Source organism: Dermacentor albipictus, chromosome 3 (genome assembly GCF_038994185.2).
Source record: "Dermacentor albipictus isolate Rhodes 1998 colony chromosome 3, USDA_Dalb.pri_finalv2, whole genome shotgun sequence".
Taxonomy (NCBI): Eukaryota; Metazoa; Arthropoda; class Arachnida; order Ixodida; family Ixodidae; genus Dermacentor; species Dermacentor albipictus.
The window spans coordinates 137,974,089-137,999,089 of NC_091823.1; the positions used below are offsets into that span (position 1 = coordinate 137,974,089).

The 25,001-nt window shown below is 47.8% G+C and overlaps 1 protein-coding gene across 4 annotated transcripts in view; it reads right to left on the reverse strand.

Annotated features, from left to right (window-relative positions):
- The window catches only part of LOC139057936 (uncharacterized), a 117,493-nt gene that overhangs the window by 38,112 nt on the left and 54,380 nt on the right, over positions 1-25,001 (reverse strand). For all 4 annotated transcript variants that reach the window (XM_070536739.1, XM_070536740.1, XM_070536741.1 and 1 more), the window contains 3 exons: positions 18,168-18,345; positions 12,961-13,076; positions 586-733 (listed from right to left, as the gene is read on the reverse strand). In XM_070536739.1, the coding sequence (XP_070392840.1) occupies positions 586-733; positions 12,961-13,076; positions 18,168-18,345 (442 nt within the window). The remainder of the gene's footprint in view (positions 1-585; positions 734-12,960; positions 13,077-18,167; positions 18,346-25,001) is intronic.

Sequence of the window (25,001 nt, forward strand, 5' to 3'; positions counted from 1 at the left end):
GGTGGTATCTGATGGTTTTTGAACAACCTAGGCTAGGCCTTACCATTGTACATAAATTTGGGTTTTCTGTGATGTTCTTAGAATTATCACTTTATCGCCCACCAAAAACTGACGCAATCTGGCTGTGCGATCATAGCAGATCTTCGCTCACTGCTGGGCCTTAGATATCACATCGCTTGATGATTGCCGAGCTCTTTTCATACCTTCAAGTAGCTTAAGGACTTATTTTAGCCTTCCCACCATTCTCGAATCGTGCAGAGCACAGGCCACAGTGCGAATGTCAAGACTGTCAAATGTTGAAATGCCTCTTTTACCTTTCAAGCCATTCTAGTAGGTATCCAGCTGGCACTGTTCAAATCACCAAACTCAAGCCCGGCCAATCTAATGCCACGTCCCAGTACCAGTTCTGTTCTTTCTTGCAACACTATTTCTGATACTGGGGCACCATTTTGGGTGTTATGCTGTCTTTACTGCCGGATAAGCTATCTGTTGAAATTTACTTCAGTCTCTGCATTATATTACATGCTGCGTGTTAAACAACATTCTGATGACGCATATGTGAAAGTGCACACAGCCACGGCTTACCATGCGGATGCCGTAAAACTTATCTTGTGTAAGGTCATCCAAGACGTCCGAGGTTAGTACGGTTGGTGGCACCATGCGGCAGGTATTGAAGGTGATATCGGGTTCATGATGGTGCACAACAAGAACAAAAATATCCACCGGCACATTCCTGCACAAAGACATAGACGATCAGTATGCGGCCAGGTTCATTAGGTGCATTAGGCTAATCATCCGTTTTTTGCACTTTAGTTTTTTTTTCCTTCCATGATGGCTTTGTGGTAAAGCGTGCTGCTTCTGTTGCACAAAGTCTCGTCAGACACATTCCAGTGTGTCTTGCAATGCTAGGCTAGTTCTGAGAGTACCGCGCAGAATAACAAGCGAAATTATTTCTTAATTCCCACTCTTACAGACTTTAAGCCAATACATCGCTACGACACATAAAATCCCAAGACAGATCACACTCGCTGCATTTGAATTCATCTATTAGCCCTCGAGGCCGAAGAATGTGCAAGGCTAGCATAAGCACTGTCAATACCTTTATAATATTGTGACACTCAGAATTATATAGACGCCATTGAGACTACTACAAAGGCAGCTTCAATGAAGCTCCAGTACCCTGGGTAACTATCTTGATACACCAAGCAGGAGCTCACACGCACTGGAGCATGCTTACATTATTCGTGGTGGCACCCATGGCGTGAGTATGACTTTTTTATCAGGCAGAAAGAATGGTTAGAATGGCTTCCATTAAATACCATTTGAATGCAGCATGACTAAATCAAAATCCAGTGATAATAAATTTAGTATACGTGGGAGGACGTGAGAACGTACTTAACTACCATCACAGCCCGTCATCATGTCAGAAACTGACTAGTGGCTAAAAACCACTAATGACGCTGATCACCTTATGAACGCTATGAACTCTGAATTGTAAAGATATGTGAAATATCTTCCATGAAGTATCATTTTCAGTTAAAGATGGCGTTAGCAATAACCGAAGTCAAAATCTTTATATCGCCTTGACATCTGCAACAGCCATTCAGCCATAGTTCTCATTTAAAATGGGCCATGTCTCGTGCCATGTGGGGAAGGTATGAGGCAGAACTAATCTCAAAATGATGTAACTTTCATTTATTGCATTTAGCATTGAATCAATACAGTGAGAAGACGTATTGCCACCATCGAAACTAATTTTGTATGAGGCGCAAACTGCAGCGAAATTTATCTTTTTGGGCGACTTTATCATTTGTGGCGCAGCCTGCCAATGCGTCGGATTGCTGTCTTTGAGGAACCCTTGTGATGTTGGTTCAGTATCGCCTAGCATCGGAGAAATTTTGAGGGACATTTTTCGTTATTGCAGAGCACCACATTCCCAGTGATGCATGCCTAATTACCCTAGCTGGCGTCAGAGACGTTTATTGAAGAGCGTCACACACCTACTGGCACATACCCAGTGATCCAACTTGGCGTCAACGAGGTTCGTTAAAGACCAGCAGAGACCGAGCGGAACATATGCAGTGCACCACATCAGCGCGAAAGATTTTCTTCGAACCATGTCGCCGACCTGGTGGTGGTGGTAACAACTTTATTGAGACTCTGCTCAGTTATGACCTGGCAGGCCCGAGTCGTAGAATGGCCCCTCACGAGGAGCGACCCTTCCGGCCCAGGCAACGAGGGCTTTTTGTACTTTTTCATCCGGCGTTCTGAGCAGCTCTTCCCACGTCTGCTGTGAGGGAGCTGGCAGAAGGGACCTGGGAGCGGGTAAGCCCTCGCACCCCCAAAGAATGTGATTTTGGGTAGCCAATGTTTGATTTGTGCAATTTTGACATATTGGGTTCCATTGCCCGTTGGTAATTATGGCTAGCCAATGTGGGCTGGGGAACGATTTAGTTTGGATTCGACGCAGGATCGAGGCTTGCGCTCGCGTGAGGCTTGCGTTTGGAGGCGGGTAGATTCGCCTTTTTTGCTTGTCCTCGCACGCGACCTTCGCATGTCGCGTGCGATGCTCTACCAATTGAGCTACCGCGGCGGCGTTTTCCCATCCACTTTAATTTCCATTTATTTATCATTACTTTATTTCATTTATTAAGCACATGCAATTTCCCCCATGTTGTACTTGGTGTCAGTGTTTGTTGGCTTCTCATTATATGACTAATAATTATCGGGTCCCTCGGTTGACCCCCTTTCTTCTCGTGTTTATATATATATATTCTAAAGGTGTTTATTTGGCAGAGCTCGGGAGCAGCGCAACGTCGACGGGCAGGGCAGTCAGAACTTTTCAAGCACGAGAGCCGTTGCTGAGCAGGAGCGCTCGACCCACTAGCGTTTAGAGCCAGTAGCGCTGAACCCACTAGCGTCTCTTCTAAAAACTCTTCGCTACAACCACCCCCCGGGAGCGAGAAGGGAGCCGTCCGGCGACCTAACAGTTCGTCACGATGAGCGGGTCGTAGTAAGGCTTTAAACGGTCGACATGGACAAGGTCGCGTCCCCGGCGGCGCATGTCTTCAGATGGCTCAACTGGTTCGATGACGTAGTTCACAGGAGATGCGCGTTCGAGAACACGATAAGGGCCTTCATGCTTAGGGACCAGTTTTGATGAGAGGCCAGGGGCAGTTAAAGGGACTGAGAGCCACACGAGCGCTCCCGGATCGAAGGTGACCGTGGCAGTGGCGTCACCGCGAGTGCTCCTCTGGCGCTCTTGAACATCGGAAGTAAAGGCCCGTGCGAGGTCACGGCAGTCTTCTGCATATCGGACCGTGTCAGAAATAGGGACGTACTCGGATGCATCCGGCCGGTACGGAAGAATGGTGTCGATGGTGTGCGAAGGGTGTCGACCATACAGCAAGAAATAGGGTGAAAATCCAGTGGTGCTCTGCGTAGCGGTATTATACGCGTAGGTGACGAATGGCAGAATGGCGTCCCAGTTCGTGTGGTCGGAGGCAACGTCCATTGAAAGCATGTCGCCGAGCGTACGGTTGAAGCGTTCTGTGAGGCCATTCGTTTGAGGGTGGTACGCCGTAGTTGTGCGATGAACAACGTGGCACTCTTTGAGAATCGCTTCAACTACTTCCGACAGGAAGACGCGTCCGCGATCGCTGAGCAATTCTTGAGGTGGACCATGCCGCAGAATGAATCGGCGAAGCAGGAATGATGCAACATCGCGCGCTGTAGCTGCGGGGAGAGCGGCGGTTTCGGCGTATCGTGTCAGGTGATCTACGGCCACAATGGCCCAGCGGTTACCAGCCGACGTCAGGGGAAGTGGTCCATACAAATCGATGCCAACGCGCCCGAACGGTTGGGTAGGGCAGGGTAGAGGCTGCAGGCCAGCTGGCGAGAGGTGGGGTGAAGATTTTCGGCGCTGGCAGTCGTGGCATGAACGAACAAACTTTTGAATGTAGTTGTACATTCCTCGCCAGTAGTAGCGTCGTCGGAGGCGCTGGTAGGTTTTGAAAAGTCCCGAATGCGCACACTGTGGATCAGAGTGGAACGATGCGCAGATTTCAGAACGCAGGCTTCGAGGTACAACTAATAACCACTGGCGGCCGTCAGAGGTGTAATTGCGTCGATGAAGCAGGTCGTCGCGAATGGCGAAATGGCGAGCTTGACGGCGCAATGCACGAGTGGTTGGCTGCGATGACGGATCAGCAAGGCAGTCTATGATGGAGGCAATCCAGGGGTCCTTGCGCTGCTCAGAAGCGATGGTCCCAATGTCGACGGAAGAAACGTCAAGCTGGGATATTGCGCAACAGGCATTGTCGTCTGGCAAGGGAGAACGTGAGAGGGCGTCAGCATCAGCATGCTGGCGTCCGTTGCGGTACAGTACGCGGATATCGTAATCCTGTAAGCGAAGCGCCCAGCGGGCGAGACGGCCTGAGGGATCCTTCAATGACGACAGCCAGCATAGTGCATGGTGGTCCGTGACGACATCAAATTGGCGACCATACAAATAGGGCCGGAACTTGGTAAGCGCCCAGATGATCGCCAGGCATTCTTTTTCCGTGACGGTGTAATTGGTCTCGGCTTTAGTAAGCATACGGCTTGCGTATGCCACAACATATTCAGGAAACCCTTCTTTGCGCTGTGCTAAGACAGCGCCGAGGCCAACACCGCTGGCATCTGTGTGTACCTCAATAGGTGCCGTTGGATCGTAGTGGCGCAAAATGGGAGGAGACGTCAGCAAACGACGGAGCTTAGTGAACGCCTCGTCGCACTCGGACGACCACGAATGGAGAGGTCCGTTGCTGCCAAGGAGCTTCGTCAGGGGTGATATGACGGCGGCGAAATTGCGAATGAAGCGCCGGAAGTAGGAACACAAACCTACAAAACTGCGCAATTCTTTGACGGACGTCGGTTTAGGAAATTCAGCTACGGCACGAAGTTTGGCTGGATCGGGGAGGATTCCATCCTTCGAGACGACATAGCCTAGTATCATAAGCTGCCGCGCTGCAAATCGGCACTTCTTTAGGTTCACTTGAAGGCCAGCGTTCGCTAAGCAAGTCAAAACATGCCGTAGACGTTGAAGGTGCGTGGTGAAGTCAGAGGCAAAAAGAACAACGTCGTCGAGATAACACAAGCACGTGTGCCACTTCAAACCGCGGAGGACTGTGTCCATCATGCGTTCAAAAGTTGCTGGCGCATTACAAAGTCCAAACGGCATGACGTTAAATTCGTATAGGCCGTCGGGTGTGACAAAGGCTGTCTTCGGCCTATCGACGTCAGCCATGGGCACTTGCCAATAGCCGGAGCGTAAATCTAGAGATGAAAAGAATTCTGCTCCTTGTAGGCTATCGATGGCGTCATCAATTCGCGGCAGCGGGTATACATCTTTGCGAGTGATCTTGTTGAGGCGGCGATAGTCTACACAGAACCGTATCGAGCCGTCTTTTTTCGTAACAAGGACGACAGGGGATGCCCATGGACTGTTCGAGGGTGGGATCACTTCGCGGCGAAGCATATCGTCCACTTGCTCATTAATCACACGACGTTCCGTCGCAGAGACGCGATATTGTCGTTGCCGCAATGGTGGTTGGGAGCCAGTGTCAATATGGTGCGTGACAGCAGACGCCCGGCCCAAGGAAGGTTGCTCGACATCAAAAGAAGAACGAAATTCTTCTAAGATGCGCAGAAGCTGCGAACGCTGAGGTGGGGTGAGGCCATCGGCAATAGATGAATCGAACACACCTCTGGGCAAAGGGTCGGACGTCGACAGAGAACCGAGCGTGTTGTAACTGGCGCAGGACGTGTCTTCGGGAACATCCGTAATTTGTACGGCGTCGAGCACTTCTACGTGGCCAAGACATTCGCCTTGAAGCAGCATCACAGGGTATGAGAAGGGGTTACATACAAAAATAGCTGTGGAGCCCTGTTTGACGTTCACAGTCGCAAAAGGCAGCAGCAGACGTTTTCGAGTGTAAAAGCGGCCCGACGGAGAAAGTAGTGCGATGGCGTCAGAGAGGCTGTTGCACTGCATTGACACAATCACTGACGAGTTGGCAGGAACGTTTGTGTCGTGCCTGACGAGTAGTTTGTTCGCAAAAGGAGCATTATCGGCAAGCGTCATATCTGCTATCGGCGACAGTTCTAGTTCGGCCCGTGCGCAATGAATGACGGCATCGTGGCGGGCGAGAAAGTCCCACCCCAGGATAACTTCGTGGGAGCACGAGGAAATCACAATAAATTCGACGGCGTATACAACGTCCTCGATGAGAACACGAGCGGTGCACGCCGCAATCGGGTGAATACGCTGTGCGCCTGCTGTGCGGAGGGCGAATCCACCAATGGGCGTCGTAACCTTTCGAAGGAAGCGACAAAGCTTTGCGTCCATAACTGATACAGCGGCTCCGGTATCCACGAGGGCAGATGTGCGCACACCGTCAACTAACACGTCTATCACATTGGTCGGGCTACGTTGAGGACTTCCGCGTTTCGACGGCGTCGCAGCCCTTGCCTCATGGACTGCGACGATTAGTTTTCCTCATCCCGAGCTTCGGGACGAGGCCGCATCGGTGATGGGGAGCGTCGGCGTGGAGAAGTTGAGCGGCGGATGTTAGCGGACCGGCGGAATGGTGGTGACGCAGCCCGAGGTTCGTCATCGTAATAAGGGCGCGGAGAACTCGCCATAGAACTTGGCCCATAAGGTGTAGCGCTAGGCGACTGCACGCGACTACAGTAGCGTGCGACGTGGCCTGCATAGCCGCACGCAAAACATATTGGTCGATTGTCCGCTGTACGCCACCGAGTCGTTGCGGGAGGTCCCATCCATGTGGAAGGACGCGTTGGACGTGGCGCCTGGTGAAGTGATTGCATAGCCGGCTGTTGTCGGGGCATAGCGAGGACTTCGGCGTACGTGAGAGGTCCCCGTTGATGGAGTGGTTGAGGCTGGGTGACGACTTCCGCGTAGCTGAGTGGCGCAGCCGTCGGCATCTGTTGGGGCCTGGCCATGACTTCGGCGTAGCTGTGAGGCGCAGCCGCAGGAACACGCTGGTGGTGCTCAGGCAAAACCTCGTGCAGTTCTTGCGCTATGACGCGGCGAAGCGGAGGCGCAAAACTTGGCGTAGGCGTGTGTACCGAATGCGGCTGTGCAAAATCCATCAACGAGAGTTGCCGGGCAACTTCCTCGCGGACGAACGCCTTCATTTCTGCGAGCAACGCTGCCTGGTTGGACATGGCAGACAAACCAGCGAGGTGTTCATCACGTGGTAGAGATCGACGGGTCAGTGACCGCTGCCTGCGGAGTTCTTCATAGCTCTGGCACAGTGTGACAATTTCAGCCACAGAGCGTGGACTTTTGGCCAGCAGCATGTTAAAGGCGTCGTCTTCTATGCCCTTGAGTATGTTTCGGATGCGATCAGACTCCGCCATGGTCGAATCGACTTTCCTGCATAGATCCAGGACATCTTCGATATAGCTGGTGAACGTTTCGCCTGGCTGTTGAGCTCGTTCTCGCAAACGTTGCTCGGCACGCAGCTTGCGAACAGCAGGGCGCCCAAACACATCGGCGAGGGAAGTCTTAAATTCCGACCATGTCTGGAACTCTGCTTGGTGGTTGTTATACCACAGGCTGGCCACTCCAGCGAGGTAGAACAGAACATGGCTCAATTTGGCTGCTTCATCCCACTTGTTATGGTCGCCTACTCTGTCGTACGCCGTGAGCCATTCGTCCACGTCAGTGCCGTCCGCTCCAGTGTAGATAGGAGGGTCGCGATGACGAGGCACCCCGGGACACGCAGTGGGCGCAGGAGGAGGCGTTTGCTGGGAGGCGTCTTGGGGCATGGTAGATGGTATGGTACGGGACCGGAGTTCCAGGATGATCGTCTGAGGTCACCCCGCACACTCCACCAATTCTAAAGGTGTTTATTTGGCAGAGCTCGGGAGCAGCGCAACGTCGACGGGCAGGGCAGTCAGAACTTTTCAAGCACGAGAGCCGTTGCTGAGCAGGAGCGCTCGACCCACTAGCGTTTAGAGCCAGTAGCGCTGAACCCACTAGCGTCTCTTCTAAAAACTCTTCGCTACAATATATATATATATATATATATATATATATATATATATATATATATATATATATATATATATATATATATATATATATATATATATATATGCATAAAACGCTCACCCAGTCAGATAAATGCTGTTCTAGCGCTTTTACAAAACGATACGGCCGGAAAATGGTACCGCCTGGATGAAAATAACAGTCCGTACTGGCTCCGGAAAGCATTGTGTTTGAATGTTGGAGTGCTTGAAAAAATTGGTTCGATCAAATGACTTCCTGTGTCACAGGTTCGTCTAGACAATAGCTGTTTCAGCGTCGTTGGCTGCTCCGGGAAAGCTGATATATAGAGTGATTTATCCTTATTAGAGTTGTTGAATACTGGGGGCAGAGCGGCGCAGAACGTTTGGTAGAAGGGAACAGTCACGGCGCGGGTACCTGGTGAATACTAGAACTTATGTTCTTGAGCATCAGAGCACACCAACTATTATTTCTTAGTAGACTAGGGAAAGTGGAAGCACACCAATCTTCTTTGTAATCAGTGCGATAATACGATAAGCGGCAGTCATCCTGCGTTCCGTTCCAAGGCGTCTGGAGGACATCTGGGTTTCGCGTCGACTCCTCAACACTGCTACAAAGACCAGAGCTCGCAGTCATTGGTCGCGTACAAACTGCTTAAAAATGAGGCTCTATTTTCGTTTGCATAACTTCGTTACAATACTAAGGCTATCACAGTCAAAGGCTATAAGGCTATAAGGCTATACACAGTCAAAAGAGAAACGGAAAAAATGATTTTCAGTGTCACATATGCATGCATAAACGGTGCAGCTCATGCGCCTTTATTCTATGTGGTAACATGCCTTTAAGACTCCGAAATGTAGTGTTATTTAGGGCAGGAGACTAGTATTTGTCGATGGTGTTGTATCTAGTATTTAAAATTGAACAGTGCCCATGGCCCTGGCGTATTGCAACCAATTCGGCACAAACGCAACCAGCGCAGTTTTGAGTACGAGCCAGCGAAATCCAGCGAGAACCGGTGCGTGTACAGCACAGACCCGTGAGCCCCAGCGTCATAGCAGCGAATCAAGCATCTCGTCCAGTTTGACCCAGCTCTTATCCAGCCATCTCGCCGGTCTGCCAGTGACTCCTAGCGAGCGCCTGCGTCCTCTATGCGGCCCAGTGTAAAAAAAAAAAAGAACGTTGGTTTCACATTGAAAGGCACTGGAAGACGCTGGGTTCTGCAATAGGGATAATATCACGTAGTTCTTTGCAACCGTGCTGTTTACGCACCTTACAATGCAATGGTTGTTTAGAGAAAAGAAGCCATTAGGCGAACACGCATTATTAGAGTTTTCGGACGATCCTACCACTGTCAACCAGGTGTAGGAGTCGTCGGGCGACCTCGCCGCTCCCACCATTTGTAGGAGCTGAAGGTCGTAGAGAGGAACTCGGTGAAAAGGATTTATTTGCATATTAACATTTTGAATAAGACATACATCGAGAGGCTAGCGTGACTCCGATATGGAGCCCGCAAGACTAACATACAGCAAACAGCTTACGAGCACACAGCTCACTAGTACATTTCTAGCATGACAACAAGCACTCAGCTCCCGACGACGAGCACACTCTAGCAGCCGTCAAATGCTGTTTATAAGCACTTGGTCCCCCCTGGATTCCAAGCGAACGGATACGTTCGTCCAGTCATCGTTCGACGTCACCGTTTGACGTCACCGAAGATGACCCGCCCTTTTGGAGGAGGTGGGCTCACATACTCGTGTTGCACACACACACAGGTGTAAAGGTCCGGGGCCGACGTCACAGGGCCTCGTATAACTCTGCTTTGTCCCGGGTGGCGCGGCCGAGTACCACATACCTGAACTGACCGCGCGCCACGTGGCTGCCGGTTATTCGCAGTTCTCTGAAGTGAGCTCCATCTGGTTGGATTGGAACATGTGCAGCGGGCTGAAAGTTGGCACGTTGCCACCCCGTACGGCCATTCCTAACAGCATGTGCTGCATGCGCAGCTGACCCCGTTGTTGCGCCTCGCACGACGCACTCTCAACAAATATCAACCGCTTGGGTCCTGTAAGAGATGTATCGCTCGGCAGTACGTCGGTTGATCAGAGCTGGGATGATGACACTTTTGATAGCTCACTTGGTCACAGTAGGCGTAATAAGTTCAGGCCTGACACAAATACATGGCCTACAAGTGCGAAAAGTTCGGCAGACATTTGCACACACATTTCCCAGATATGTGTGCGCGCGTTGCTGGACTATGGCGCTCCTGCATATTCGAGGATATTCGAATATCTCCAGGAAATTCAGGCAGTGGCGTAGCTAGGTCGTCTGGCACTCGGGGCACATAGGTCTTCTGTCACCTCCTCCCCCCCCCCCCCAGGTGTAGTCGAGGAAGGTGAGGATATTAACAATTTCCGGGTGTCTTCAGAGGTATAAGACCACCCCCCCCCCGCAACTTGCCCCTTGCACCCGGGGCTCAGGGCCCCCCGGCCCCCCCGTTGCTAGTCACTGCATTCAGGCAGCAAGAGGGAGGTTTACAATTCCTCTGACCACGGTGAAATGGGTCCATATTTATAGGGAAAGAAATCGCGTGAGCCCCAAGCATCTACGATGCTGGCTGCTCGAACGGCGCAGGAAAGACTCGGGTGCCACAAGTATAGGGGTCATTTTTCTACACTAGTGCAAAACGCCCTATATCCCGCCGTGGTTGCACAGTGGCTATGGTGTTGGGCTGTCTAGCACGAGGTCGCGGGATCGAATCCCGGCCACGGCGGCCGCATTCCGATGGGGGCGAAATGCGAAAACACCCATGTATTTAGATTTAGGTGCAAGTTAAAGAACTCAGGTGGTCGAAATTTCCGGAGTCCTACACTACGGCGTGCCTCGTAATCAGAAAGTGGTTTTGGCACGTAAAACCCCATAATTTCATTTTTGAAAACGCCCTATGCAAAACAAATGGGTCCTATACGAATAGGGCGTGAGCATGATTGAAAAACTAGACCGCAAGACGTAAGACTCACCTTACTTGTAACATAGGCTAAGCATGCGAACTTCCAAATTTGAAAAATGTAACATTTTAAAGTGAAAGCAATCGTAAGAATCTCCAGGCCCATTAATAGCGTCGGCGTCGTTGTTATGTTCTGCATAAACTGCAAGAGTTATAACATCGTCCCTGCGTTGCGAATGCGATAAGCGCCCGTGAAATTGCAGGGGAAGTCGACTATAGCGCCTCCATTTCGCACGCGCAAGGGAGGAAAAGCGGGGAAGAAGCACGCCGTCTTCAGTCTCACGCCAGGCACCGGGATGAGGATAGGTAGGGGCGTCCTAACCCGGTGGCTGCTGCGTATGGCGCAGCCACGCGTGGCAGTGCGTACTGCGCTATAGTCCTATCTTGAGAACGATGTGCAACGGTGACAGACTTTAGGCGTCTGCATTCACCGAGGGTCAATAGCTTCGTGTGCGCTGTGCTCTCGCCGTTTAGTTCAAGTTTAAGAGAGAGGGAGCACGAAGGCCAGTTCGTTCAATTCTGCCATGCTAACTCCCTCCAGCGTTTTGATAGCGAGTTTCAGCGGTCAGCGAATGATATGGGTTCATGTTTGTTTGTTCTACCGTGAGCTCTTGCTTGTTCATTTACTTAGTAAAGGAATGTTTAAAGTTTAAACATCACCACTATCCGTACTGGGTATAGCTCTCTACTAATTAGCTATCGCAGTTGAGGTTTCGCCTGTCGGGCAAAACTGCGCCTTTTTTCTCATTTATGTGGACACTCCAGACGGATTCCTGCCGTTGCCGTCGGCGTAATGTTGCCTATACAGTCCAAGGGCGATAACATGGTCCCTGTGCGCCGTATGCGTTATATGCGAGTGAAAACATGCGAGGTTTAGCCAACGATGGCTAGTCAATCTCGCGCGCCCAAGGGAAGAAAGTGGGGATGAAGCGCGCCGTCTTCCGCCGCGCGCAAGGCACCCCGTGGGTAGAAGAGGGACGGGGGAGGGGCGGTGTTTTTCAGCGGCCACTGCTGCGTGTGGTACAGTCGCACGGGTCCTATCTCGAAAGCTATCTGCGACGGGGTCAAAGTGCTGATATGCGCTGTGTTTTCGCTGCTTAGGCCGCGTTGAAGCGGGGCAGCGGGAAAGTAAGTTTTCTCGTTGCTGCTGCCGTGTTTCGTCACTCCAGCATTTGACTGCGAAAACACACCTCATCAAGTGAGATGTGTTCATGTTCGCTTACACGGCCGATAAAGCCACTATCGTTACCTCGTAAACCATTCTACTAGTTTGCAACCACAACTATTGCTTAGTATTTCAGTCGAAACTACGTCTTTTTTATTTCGTTACGTCATTTCTGTGCTCTAGTTCTCACGCACCCTCTGAAGCACTCCTATTTTGTTTCACGCGCTACACCTTGGATGTGTCTTCGATACAGCCTAATCTTTTCTTTCTTATGCACTGTGATTGCTCCGTGCACGCAATCTTCATTTATCTAAACTTCAATGTTTTTTACATTAATTTTATTGTTGCAGATTTGCAATCACGCAATTTAGAGGTCTTGTTGCCGGTAGTAGTAAGAAAGAAATCCCAGTCCCATTGGTCTTCAAGTTCCCACAGATAACATTCGTTACTTTCTTTGCATTACGTGGCCAGTTAAGGTGCCTCGGATGTGTCGTGCCCACCACGCCACTAGTTGAAGGCAATAATATTCATTTTTGGAAATCTAAAAATGCTTTTCTGATGCGTTTACGCTTTATAGAATAGCCGGCTGAGTGAGTTACCCGACAGTGCCTCGATAATCCAATTTAATTGCGCCGCACGACTTAGCAGGAGCCAGAGCGTTTGGGTTGTGGCGAAAATTATAAATGGGACTATTTTTTTAAATGCTGTACTCACTTCAGTGCCTTTCCAACGTATTCAACGTTTGCATCATTTGTCATCCAATTGTGGAGAATAGTATAACTCGGCCGTAGTTTAGCGTCTTTTTTATCATTCATTATCCTGGCGATCATCTGCAAGGAAAAAGAGATCGCAGCCATGATTTAAATAGACAAATGTACCCACAATGGTGCTCTCCTCTTGTCAGCCAGACAGAAAGAAAAACCGCTCAATGTAGGCAGTGCTAGTCGATTTACAAACAAACACAAAGTGACCTGCTATAAATGAGAAGAGCGTTTCGGTTACAAAGCACGAGGTCGCGGAATACAAACCCGGCCACGGCGGCCACATTTCGATGGTGATGAAATGCGAAAACAGCCGCGTACTTAGATATAGGTGGTGCACGCTGAAGAACCCCAGGTGGTCAACATCAGCGAAGTCTCCCATTACGACGTGCCCCATAATCAGATCCTTGTTTCGGCACGTAAAACGCCATAATTTAATTTTTAATTTAAGCGTTTGATTTGGCTTTTCGAACTACGCTGCGGATTACCGCCTAATGCTTCGATGGTGATTGCGTACATTTCACGTCAGAAGATTGGAATAAAAGCAGATTGGCATACTTTTACTTTATCGGACTCTTGGTCATCGTTTTCGTCTGCACTTGTAAAATGTATTCTATATGTCTATACTGTAAATGGAAGAGAAGAAAGTGGGTTAACAGAGAGACACGATTTTCACTAGTCACAGCATAAGAAGCCAACAAACAAAAAACCGACGACGACCTAGGGGAAATCACTTGCACTTACTAACTAAACTAAAGAAATGATAAATTAATGAAAACAAGTGCATGAAAAACAAGCTGCCGCAGGTGGGGCATGATACCAAGTTTAACTACTAGAATTAACGCTGGGAGTAATACATAAACGGAAAATGAGACGTCCACCTAAACGTCGCAAAGTGCTACAAAGGCTTTTGATGTAATTAACTACGTTCGCATGGATGTCTCATTTTCCCTTTACTAATTACTTATATCCCCCTTTCCGGTTTTCACAGAACTATTACGTCTAACCCTGGGAGTTCTAGCCACTGCCACCATTCACGTGCCTTGGTGGCGGATGTGGAACATTTATTCTGTCGCAGACGTCACTAGTAAGTGATCTTTTTGGGTGCAGGAAATTGGCCCATAAAGCCACATATGCTATCTGAAGGCATCAAGATCGCCGGATTGGATACCATCGTTATGACCCTCACTGATAAAATCAGTCGATTTATTGCCGAGTGGCCTCCATCCGAAAAGGTCACGCACCCATGACGCCTGCGGTAGAAAGGATGTTCCACATCTCCCGCCACGGTTTGCGAATGGTGGCGCTGGCTAACACTCACAGGATTAGTTCTAGTAGTAAAACGTAAATACGCCAGAAAGTCGGTGAGAAAACGGCGCTGGGTAGCTCAGTCGGTAAGAGTACCGCCCGCGTAATGCAAAGACGTGCGAAGACCCACCCTTTAATAATATTGTTTTGCTGGAACTGACCATTTTCTGGCCGAAACCACCTCAAGATGAATGTCAGCGTTAATGCGATTTCATTCAACCAATGTAGGGACTCAACGTTTTGTTAACGCCGACACGCGTCACGCTCATTGAGTGCCCGCAGCCGGGCTCCTTTCTCGCGCGTAATTCTGAACACGCTGCACCTTCTAGGTGCGCCGCTCTCAGGGAATGTCGGCTTCCTTTCTTTTTCTTATCCAAGACTACAAGAGATGCCCACGGGCTTTCCGACGGCTGTACGATGTCGACGCGCAGCATTTCGCTTACTTGTTGCCTTATTGGTTCACGTTCTCGCATCGAAACTCGGTAAGGGCTCAGGCAGAGTGGTCGAGCGCACTGTTCGGTTAATATGCGATGCTTTGCAACTGGTAAATGTCGAATCCTCCATGACGTCCAAAAGGAGTCTTTGTATCGTCAGAGAAGACTACTTAGCTGCTGCTTAGTGAAGGGGCGACATGGATTTATGTCGAAGTCTGGTTCTGGAACTATAGTCATTGGGAAGATGCGGCATAATCAGAGAGGACAAACGCATTGCCGGCTTCCACAATTTCCTCGTTGTATGGGATCATCGTGCCCTTGTTGTTGTGCTTGAACTCCTGCCTGAAGTTCGTCAGCATCATTTTCGCTTTCCCTCCGTACTGTCGAGAGACCCCTCTTGCGATTGAAATTTTACGGTCTAGCTGTAGAAGGTGGTCGCCCTCGATGACGCCTTCTACGTCTGCGGGTGTTTCACTGCCGATAGAAATGACAACGCTGGAGCGAGATGTGATGTTGTCTTGGTCCTCAAGTGCAGTCAAGGCATGGTGCCTACGAGCGCTCTCTGGCGTCACTGCTTGATCTTCGGTTACCGTTATCGACTTTGACTTCAGGTCGGTTATTCCGCCGTGTGGGTTCAGGCAGTCCATGCCGAGAATGACGTCTCTTGATCACTGTTGAAAGATGACCCAGGTGGCAGGGTAGGTCCAGTCATGAACGATAATTCTTGCCGTGCACATTCCAGTCCGCATTATTAGGTGTCCTCCAGCTCTCCGGATTTGAGCGCCTTCCCATGCAGTCTGAACTTTGTTCAACTAGGCAGCAAGGCGGCAATGGATCGATGCATCACTGAGTGGCCGGGTCCTGTGTCCCCTAAGGCGGGGAGTGCGTGGCCATCGACAAGCACGTCGAAATCGGCGGTTCTTTCTCTTGCATCGCAACTAGGTCTTGGCGTAGGATCCCGGCTGTATGGCGTTGACGTGTGGGTGGTATGGCGCAATGTCAAGCAGTTGGTCAGTGCATTCATTGCTTCCATACGTCGTCGCGATGACGGCGTATCGTTACGTGGGGGAGATAGTGTTTTCAGCGTCTTCGTTGGTGGCGGATGATGTTCGTCAGTTCGACTAACAGCAATCACTTCTGGATCGGTTGCGGCTTTTGGTTTTATGGATATGGGCTGACGGAGAGGCCCCGAGCTGGTCCATTACATGGTCGGCGCGGCGGTGACAGCTAGCGACCTCGTTACGGTGAACGCGACGGTCGTCGAGGTTTCCACCTAAATGAGGTGAGGTAGTCGGTGATATTGCGAGGACGTTCACCTTCCTGCGGGCGCAGAGCATTGCCGAGGAACCCTCATTGTCCCATTTGGCTGTGTGGGGACCGGCGGCAGACTTGGCCCACCTCTCCGCAGTAATAGCACAGCGGACGATGGCCGGGGGAGCGCCAAGCATCAGTCTTTCTTGGAACGCTACGCTGTACTACGGTCGGGTGTGCTGGCAGCGGCGGCAGTGGACGACGGTGTAAGTCATCGCTTCTGGCTGGGGCTGCGGTGAGTGGGGCTGCGCCTGAGGAACCTACCAGTGAGTAGTGTAGTTACTCCTTGACCCTGTCAGAGACTGAGGCCACCTGGGTTTTCGACGAAGGCAAGATATTCAGCTGTTCTATGCGAACACTGGCCCTGATGGTCTCTTGGAGGTCGTCGGAACCGAGTACTTGGATGGCGCACTGCGGTGTGAGCACATGGAGGTCAGATTAGCTTGTGCGCATTTCCAGAGTTTTCTCAATTGTCGATGCTCGTGTCGCAAACTCAGCTACGGTCTTCGACGGGTTGCGGACAATTCCGGCGAAAAGTGCTTGCTTGACGCCCCGCATCAGCAAGCGGTCTCTTTTCTCCTCCGACAATTCCGTCTGAGTGTTTTGGAAAAGACGGGCTATCTCCTCCGTGAAGACTTGGACGATCTTGCTAGGCAGCTGTGCTGGCTACCCTAGTAGAGCTTGGGCTCGCTCTTTGCCCAGGACGCTTGTAAATGTCGGCAGGAAGCCGCTTGGGAATAGGTCCCACGTCGTTAAGGTGGCTCCTCAATCGTCCTGGTGGCGTCTTCCCATGAGAAGAACACGTGGCGCAGCTTATCCTCAAAGCTCCAGTTGTTGAACACTGAGATCTTCTCGAAAGACTCGAGCCAGGTTTCCCGATCCTTCCATGAGGCCCCAGAGGAGGTAGGTGGCTCCCTCGGTTGTTTTAGCGCGATTCCTGCCGTTGTGGTCGTTCCCTTGGTAACGATCTTCCTGGTCATCTCAGGCAAATGTACGTACTCCAGCGGCAGACCTTGGAGCCTGCGGCTAGCTCGCTTGTCGCAGGCTTAAAGGACCCATTATCCATTATGCAACTAGTAGTTGCATAGCGAATTCCCACCAACTAGCTCCGCTTTCTGTCGTTCTAAACGTTCCTCGCTAGTCCTTCGCGACGTTGGTGCTGTCTTCGTGGTTCGGGCTTGCATCACTGCTGTGAGGGGGCGTTCGGTACATAAACGCACTAGAACCTCCACCAGACGTCGCGTAATAGTGACCGAGAAGAAAGGAGCAAAGCTGTCAGTGACGAAACTAACGTTTTATTGGGCGAAGCTGCGCCCTCAAAAATAGGCTATACTCAAACAACGATATTGGCGAACACAGTCGGTGACCATGGAAAATCTGGCCTGCGGAGCGAGAGCGTCGGCTTTTATACACGAGTCATCGTGAGTTCCAGAATGATCGCTTACGCCCGCGTATCTTCCGGAAAGTTCTACAGCCGCCAGATTATGCAAGGCTCAGGGACAACCAGACCACGTATAAAACCCGCGATAACATTCGAGAACTTCCGATATATGCTGGAACACCCTCCCCCGAGCGATGCTTAACATTATTTAGCCGTTGAGAAGCAAGCAAACGCACGTGTATATAATATATATATATATATATATATATATATATATATATATGTATATATATATATATATATATCCTTCAAATCTAATCGCTGTTTCTGAACGGTACAAGGGGGGCATAATAGAGCGTCATAACTGAGGTAGTAACATTACATCATTTCCACTATAAATTCTGTTTTCGCAGCATCTAAGGGCTAGTTTGCTGTGAACAAGTCAGTGTAATGTTTGATCTTGCGTTTTACCATCGATACTTTATAACAGGCAATGTGTAGCCACACATATCTTGCATTTTCTTTTTTGAAGCGGATGCCTACCTACACCTTGTTTCTTATCGTGGAAAAAAACCGTTGCATTTTGCACAGGTTGTGTTGGTTGGTTGAAAGAGGGAGTTCCGTTACCGTATAGCGTACAATCCATGAACGCCTTTGACGAGTGTTTCTAAGTAACTTTGTGCGACTAAAAGTATAGCCGGATTTGTAGGAGATTACGACACTCACCTGCAATCCCGTCGCTGCTAATCTCACAGCAACGGAAGCAACGAAATTTCTGAATGTGATACTTCCACCCACTTGACCATAGTGGTATATCCGGTAGTGGTCCCACAGCTCGTCTAAATGCATCTTCGTGGTAACGTTGCTTGTAAGGTTCGTCATGGTGTCTTGGTGGCTGCATGTTCTGATAAAAGAAAGCGTGTGAAAGAAACTGATCAGAATAATCTCAGATGATTACACGGCTGAGGTGCTTGCAATGGCAATATCATTTTGGTATTTACGTGGAGTTGGTGTCTTGTTCTTGATATTGTTCTTGATGAAGAGTTGAATAGGTTATGGGAGTTGGGCTGCTACCATGCTTCCTAGATCCAGCGCTTTCACAGTGAGCTTTCGCAGTTATCGACTGAGATACGTTCATGTTTGCTTGTGCGCTCTTGACATCATGGTTGTTAATTTTGTTTAGAAGCTTATGCGGCCGATAAAGCTACTGTCCACTAATTTGCTATCACAATCGATGCTTCACCTTTCGGGAGAAACTGCGAGTTTTTATTAGGGATACGAGGCTGGTGAACTGTATGCAAACTTTCGAAGCTTCATTTTTTTTTTCAGATTGCGGACATCGTGTGTTTGCCACGCGGTGAATCACATCACCCGCAATGGTAAACACTAGGCCGAACACGTGGGCGCATTTAGACTTATGGAGCGGCGGGAAACGAGCTGTCATAGGTATTATAGATTCTGTCTTGTGACCTGCTTTAACGCAGTTAAGAATGATAAAAATATCCGTTCAAAATTGTTATCAATGGTTCTGCTAAAAGATGTCAATAATTGGAGAAATGTAGACTAAAAACGCATTTTGTTTCGAAAATATTAGTCGGGCCCTTAGTGATGCTGACATAAGTGCAGCGCCGTCAACCTAATATTTCTCGTGTATTTGGGCAGTTTTGGCGCCAGAATAGTTCTTAAACTTTCTGAGTAAGGCATTTCGTTCATTCACAAGGCAGTGTAGCCCATGAACAAAAAAGATCTTATGTTGGTCCGTACTAATGGTAGTCGAAATTCATGACGTCTGCTTAAACCACTGCTGGCAGCGTTCCCACCCCGATCTCGTTATAGCACCGTTTATGCCTTTCCGAGTTTTGTGGCATTGTTACCAAGCGTCTCTACAAGTTCTCTATTTCGTTCCACTTCTTTCTGTAACGCCTTAGGGCATGGAAAGTACAAAAAGTAAAGAAATAAATAATATTGCCTTATTTAACTTATATGTTTAGTGCGCCTTGTAATATAAAAATTCTACTCCTCACATCAAATTTTGTGAATGAAATTGTCACATGTAGAACATTTAAAATCTTGCGCCACATGCAATCAGAGCAGGTAATGCAGCAGGACAGGCCAGCATAGTGGACGATGACAGCATGAACTCCATAAAAAAAAACAATTGAAAGAATAATATCTGTGACGGCTTTCGCTGTTAGAACAAAACACAAAGCCAAACAAAGGTTTTCTTTTGCAATGAACCGCTGCTCCTAGAATGATTTCTAAAGTTACAACAGACAGGGGCGGGGGAGGTGGGTGGAGTGCTCAGAAATGCTGCCTGAAACTGCCAACCGCTTTTTTCACGTGCACTTTAGACTCGGGAAAAGCAGCGCTGAAATTGTACCATGAAACATTTGTGCGCCCATTCTTGTGCTTTTTAGCGAATTGCCGAATTAAAGTACCAAACCTAAATTGGTCTAATACGTACCACATTGCAGCACATTTTATACGTTCCAGTTTGAAAACGTGCATGACGTGTAGCGTGGTATTAGACGATAAAACGCCGACTATTCTTATCACCGAATGAGGCATGTAGGTCACGTGGTGCAACTGGTGAAGACTGGTGCGCCTAAATGGCGCACCAGTCTTCCGAGTGCGGTGACTCAAGACTGTGCAATCACCATTACACCGAAACCTTCCATATTTCGCATTTCATTCTTTGCCTTCTTTTGTAATCCACTTTCCCGCTCCTCTCCCGTCGAGTGCTGATGGACTCGGCTTGCGGCACCACGGCCACAGTGTGCACGTAAGCTTCAATGGTCCCAGTACAATGAGGCCTCCAGATCATGTTTCTGTGACATGAACAGTTGTTTTTTCGGCGTCCGAAACCACGTTATTGGGCATGCCGTGTGCTATTACTATCAAAATGTTTACACAAACTTGATGAATTTTTTTCGCCTAGATTTTCGCACTAACACATTGACAATTACGCAACTTTCACATAACTTACATCAATGAAATTTTCTGGCTAAATTTGAGCCCATTGTTCTCTTTCTTTTTGGTTGGTGTGTCCTTAGAAAAAAACTGCTAAAGGCAGTTTTTCCCGAAAATTGACTTTCCATTTCTCATACCCTCACATCTCTATTGACTTACAGTGAATGTTGAAGGGGCACCACGGTCGTCCACGCTATCTCTGAATTATATTTGAATGGATAGGGAAGCAGCAAATGTGGTTAAAACACGTGCAAAATATGGGATCCTGCAGTGACATTTCAGCCTAAAATGCCAAAGTGAAACAACTTGAAGAGGAGTTCACGTTCGTGCGAACCCTTCTTCCGCCTTTTAATAACGCCACACGTTTTATTCTTTGGAACTAGAACCATAGTGCGAGCATATCTCCAATGAAATTGAATCTGGGTCTTCAACCGCTAGCAACACGTCGAAGAATTTCCCGCCTTTCATTTTTCATAAGCTATATCCCTACCCTACACTTCATACAAAATTCATGTCGTGAGCATGTTACCAATCTTACCGTACTCATCATCAGCATAAAGTTAGAATTGGTGCTTGTAACACGACATATTTTTACAATCATTTTTGCCACGTACGTCGAAAGATTGGAATGAACTGCCTTCGGACATTGTTTCCACAAATCACAATGATAATTTTCGAAAAGCACTAGCTAACACTGTATAATAAAAAACATTTGTACGAGCTGCTGTTGGTCTTTTATTTTTTTCTTGTTTAATGCTACTTTTATATGTCATGTTCTATTACTGTACTTATCATACTTTTAGCTAACGCTGTAAAATAAGGAAATATTGTGTATAAGCTCATAATTTATTTCCTTCTTATTTGTTGTGTAACCCACTCCCCTCTCTAATGCAGAAATGCCCTGTGGGTAAATGAATGATTACAATAGCAATGATAGCAGACGACAGCTATTCTGCTCGAGTCAACAGCCTCGAAACCCCTCCTGATGATAGGAAGGGCCATTTTAGGTTATATTGTGTAAATGCAGGAAATGCGGGTCACCATTGTGCAATATACTCCAAAAATGCCTTAACTAACCGCGCATGTCTCGCTACATGCAAAAGTGTGCTCAACGATGCAACATCGCTGTGACCGATGTATTTCGTCCGTAATTGTTGGACGCTCTATATAAAAGCCATGCAAACCAGAGAATATGGAGGATGGACCGCATCTTAGAACCACTCTAATGAAGCAAGGTTTTCAGGCATGTAGTCTCAGGGGAGGTCGAAGTCCTTAAAAGGTCTGTTTTAGCTTAGCTCGGTTTACAGTGCTAGACTGATCGCCGAGACCAACATGCGAAAAGAAAATGACGCAAGGGGACCATGACGTATTTCCGGCTCCTAAAATTACATCTGGCGCTTGCAGGACACAAGAACACGGCCTTTAGAAATTGCCTTCGCTTACTCCAGAAAGCAGTTGCGGAGAAGGGCAATTACATTTCGTCACTAGTTTGTTCTACCAGGCTGCTGTACGGATCATCATCATATGTCCACTGCAGGACGAAGGCCTCTCCCTGCGATCTCCCATTACCCCTGTCCTGCCTCAACCGATTCCAACTAGCGCCCGCAAATTTCCTAATTTCTTCACTCCATCTAGTGTTTTGTCGTCATCGATTGCGTTTCCCTTCTCTTGGTACCCATTCTGTAACCCTAATGGCGCAACGGTTATGTAACCTGCGCACTACATGACCTGCCAAGCTCCATTTTTTTCTCTTGATGCCAATTAGAATATCATCTTACACCGTTTACTCTCTGACCTAAACCGCTCTCGTTTCGTCTCTTTACGTTATGCAGAGGAATCTTCGCTGGATTGCTCTTTGCGCGGTCCTTGGTCTCGAGCTTTTTGTCAGTCTCGAAGTTTCTGCCCCATATGTCAGCACTGGTAAAATGCTCTGATTGTACACCTTGCTTTTCAATGATAATGGTAAGCTTCCTGTCAGGAGCTGGCAATGCGTGCCGTATGCGATCAACCCATTTTTATTCTTCTGTGAATTTCTTTTCATGAGCAGGGTTCCCTGTGACTAATTGACCTAGGTAAACGCACTCCTTCACAGACTATACAGGCTGACTGGTAATCCTGAATTGTGGTTCCTTTGCACGGCTATTCATAATTAACTTTGTCTTCTGCATATTAATGTTCAATCTCAGTCTTACACTCTCTCTATTAAAGTCCTGAATCATTTGGTGTAATTCGTCTGCATTATTGCTGAATAGAAGAATATCATCGGCAAACCGAAGGTTGCTGAGATATTCGCCGTCGATCTTTACTCCTAAGCACTCCCAATTTAATTGCTTGAATACTTCTCCCACGCACGCAGTGAATAGCAATGGAGAGATTGTATTTCCCTGACTGACCCCTTTCTTTATAGGTATCTCGCTGCTTTTCTTTTGTAGAATTAAGGTAGCTGTATAACCTCTGTAGATATATTGCAAGTTATATACATAAGCGTTTTGTGCTCCTTTATTACGTGATGCCGCTATAACTGTTGGTATTTCTACTGAATCAAATGCCTTTTCGTAATCTATGAAAGCCGTCTAGAGACGCTTATTATATTCTGCGGATTTCTCGATAACCTGATTAATTACATGCATGTGATACATTGTAGAGTATCCCTCCCTGAACCCAGCCTAATGTTCAGTGTTTCCCTTATTCTATTGGAGATAATTTTGGTAAATATTTAATATAATACTGGGAGTAAGCTAATGGCGTACAATTTTTCAAGTCTTTAACGTCTTCCTTTTTGTGGATTAGTATAATGTTTGCAGTCTTCTACTTTTCTGGGACCTTTGCAATCGATAAACACTTCGTGTAAAGAACCATCAGTTTTCCAAGCATCATGTCTGCTTCATGTTTGATTAAACGACTCTTAATACACTTCTCCTGCCGCTCTCCCTCGTTTCATGTCTTGGAAGGCCCTTCTGACTTCATCAGTAGTTATACGAGGAGTTTCTGTATCCTGTTCATTCTGTTTCTAATTGAAGTATCCTGACTCCTCTGGGTACTGTACAAGTCAGTATAGAATTATTCCGCTGCTTTACTATGTCATCGAGATTGCTGAACATATTTCCCTGCTTATATTTTAGTGCGTACATCTTGGTTTGTCGTAAGCCAAGCTTTCTTGTCACTGATTTCAGGCTACGGCCATTCTTTAAGGCTTCTTCTGTCTTTCTCACGTTATAGTTTCGAGTATCACTTAATATCGCATTGTTGATCAGTTTTCACAGTTCCGCGAATTCTATCTTATCTCTTGAATTGAACACTTTCATTTTTTGCAGTTTATTTATTGGGTGCTTTATTACTCGGGGAGTTTGCCTACTGGTTGCCTTGGTGACTTGCCTCCCACTTCAACTGCTGCCTCTGAAGCCAACCTAGTTACGCTTTCATTCATTAGCTCTATGTCATTATTATCTCGCTGTTCTAAGGCTGCGTATTTGTTTGCAAGTACCAGCCTGAATTTGTCCGCTTTTACCCTTACTGCCTGTAGGTTGACCTGTTTCTTCTCGACCAATTTTGCTCTTTCTCTCTTCAAATTGACCTGAATCCTAGCCCTCACTAACCTATGATCACTGCACTTTAACCTACCTATCACTTCTACATCCTGCACTATGCTGGCATCAACTGTGTATCAATGGATGAACTGCACCTCAAAAATTCAGGTAACAATTCTTACTCTCACCAGATGCTCTCAAATGCTTCCAGCTTATAGTGGGACGTGTACATGGTTTACCATTCAACACTTAATTGGAGTTAGAAAATTGGCCGCTATAAACTCTTCAGTTAGTATATATTGCAATGAAGAGAGCAGTTTTGTTAGGAAGTGCATGCATTGTGTTTACTAGTATGCGCCTGCTGGGGGTGCAGACTTGTGAGGCATTTCAGTTGTGACGTAGCCATCATAAAATTTAAGGTAATCGTTTCGCAGAAGAGCGCAAGAAATAAAAGCTGCGGTGGAAGAAGGAGCGGAAAAACCCCTTCGTGGTGCTTCCGCGGCTTCTTCAATGACTGCCACTGCGAAGGCTACGGCGCAACAGGGCTTGACCACAGCGCTCCGCCTACTGAATGCCATCATTGCGTGCAGTTAAGAAGGAGGCTTAGCTGGTACATTCCTATCAAATACAAGAACAAGGAGAAATAATGTTATTTGTTCAAAGGGTGCACCAAATTTGATCGAGCTTGTTGTACTTTAAAGAAAAAGGTAAAATCTAATGACTGTTGGTTGCGAACTTTTGATTTATGTCGTCAATATTTTAATAAAGGCTGTTAAAAAGGCAATTTTTCAGAAAATGAAACTTTCATGTTTACAAGTATAAGTCGACAATGAAGAGGTATTGCACAATTGTGTAACCTGCACCTAAATGTAAATATAAAGCGCCCGCAATTGATATAGTTTACATGGCTCTCAAGTAAACCACTTATATATGAGTTAAATTTTTGCAAACCCCTTGTAAACAATGTAACAAATTCCCATAAGAACTGACATGTCGAATTCGCCCGCTTTGAGTGCTCTTACGGATGCAGTTTACAGACCTGTATACTCGTTCCTGATGCCGA